Source organism: Aplysia californica, unplaced genomic scaffold, assembly GCF_000002075.1.
Source record: "Aplysia californica isolate F4 #8 unplaced genomic scaffold, AplCal3.0 scaffold00111, whole genome shotgun sequence".
Lineage (NCBI taxonomy): Eukaryota > Metazoa > Mollusca > Gastropoda > Aplysiida > Aplysiidae > Aplysia > Aplysia californica.
The window spans coordinates 385,388-386,481 of NW_004797381.1; the positions used below are offsets into that span (position 1 = coordinate 385,388).

A 1,094-nucleotide genomic window follows, 5' to 3' on the forward strand; every position below is an offset into this window, starting at 1 on the left:
ATCCCCTTTTAATCAAAGAAAGTGATCAACATGGCTTTGACTTTTGACTAAAGGAGGTCATCAAGGGGACCCGTTTTGAAAAAAAAGGCCGTGGTGACAGAACTGTGGAGGATCACATAAGAATTCTTTCATTTTCATTCAGGAGTGCATGCGAGGGTGGCATAGAAGGATGGGAAAGTGCATAAGACTCCATTTAGGATTACTTTGAAGGGGAAAACTCTTCTTGGTTGTGAAGTTTTGAGTTTGAAATAAATCTTTTGTGACATCAGTCCTGGAACTTTTCTGACACACCTCGTATTTGGTAAGGAGAACAGGAGAAGAAGGATTATGCACCTTTTCCCGATCAAATATCAAAATAGAGAGCTCAGATGCAGCATTGAAAGCTGAAATTTCAAAATAGTCAAATTAACTCAACATAGAGAGTTCACATTCAATACTATGAAAAATGTAAGCAAACGTCAGCTCAAATGTAATCACAGGAGAGCTCAAATGTAAACATTAGGGAAATCAAATTTGTCATTGTCAGTTCAAATGCAGCCTAGGAAAGTTGAAATTCAATAATGCGAAAAACTGCAAAGCTATTTTGAATTTGAACTCTCTATTGTTAAAATTGATAGCCCTATTTTGATATTTGAGCTTCCCTGGGGTAACATATTTTGCTCTCTATTTTGATGTTTGAACTTTCTATGTTGAAGTTGATTTGACTATGTTGAAAAAATTTGGTTATACTTCATCAATTGAACACTCTATCACTTGATCGGGAAAAGGGGTAGGGCCTATAATGTATTCCTGTGCGTCCACAGATCTGCAACACATGCCAGCGGCCTATCACTGCCGATGCCCCAGGGGTCACTCACGGAGACTTCCACTGGCACGCTTGCCCGCACTGCTTCAGGTACTGCTTTGTCTCAAGTCAAAACTTGGTCAGATTTTGTGTTAAAGGAAATATTATTGGTGGTGGTGTTGGTTACAAAATGACGTGATCCTGAAAATTGTATCGTAGGAGATTATATTGAAGAAAATATTTAACTATCTTATATCTTTCCTTTCATTATTTTAGACAATTTGACAGGTTTTTTTAAGGGATGGGGGGG

The 1,094-nt window shown here is 38.0% G+C and overlaps 1 protein-coding gene across 1 annotated transcript in view; it reads left to right on the forward strand.

Moving 5' to 3' along the window:
* The window catches only part of LOC101856880 (testin), a gene marked incomplete at its 3' end in the record, with an annotated part of 67,338 nt that extends 66,443 nt beyond the window's left edge, over nucleotides 1-895 (forward strand). Inside the window, 1 exon segment of the mRNA XM_013081015.2 lies at nucleotides 804-895. Coding sequence (XP_012936469.1) covers nucleotides 804-895 — 92 coding nt within the window.
* Nucleotides 896-1,094: the final 199 nt, after the last annotated feature.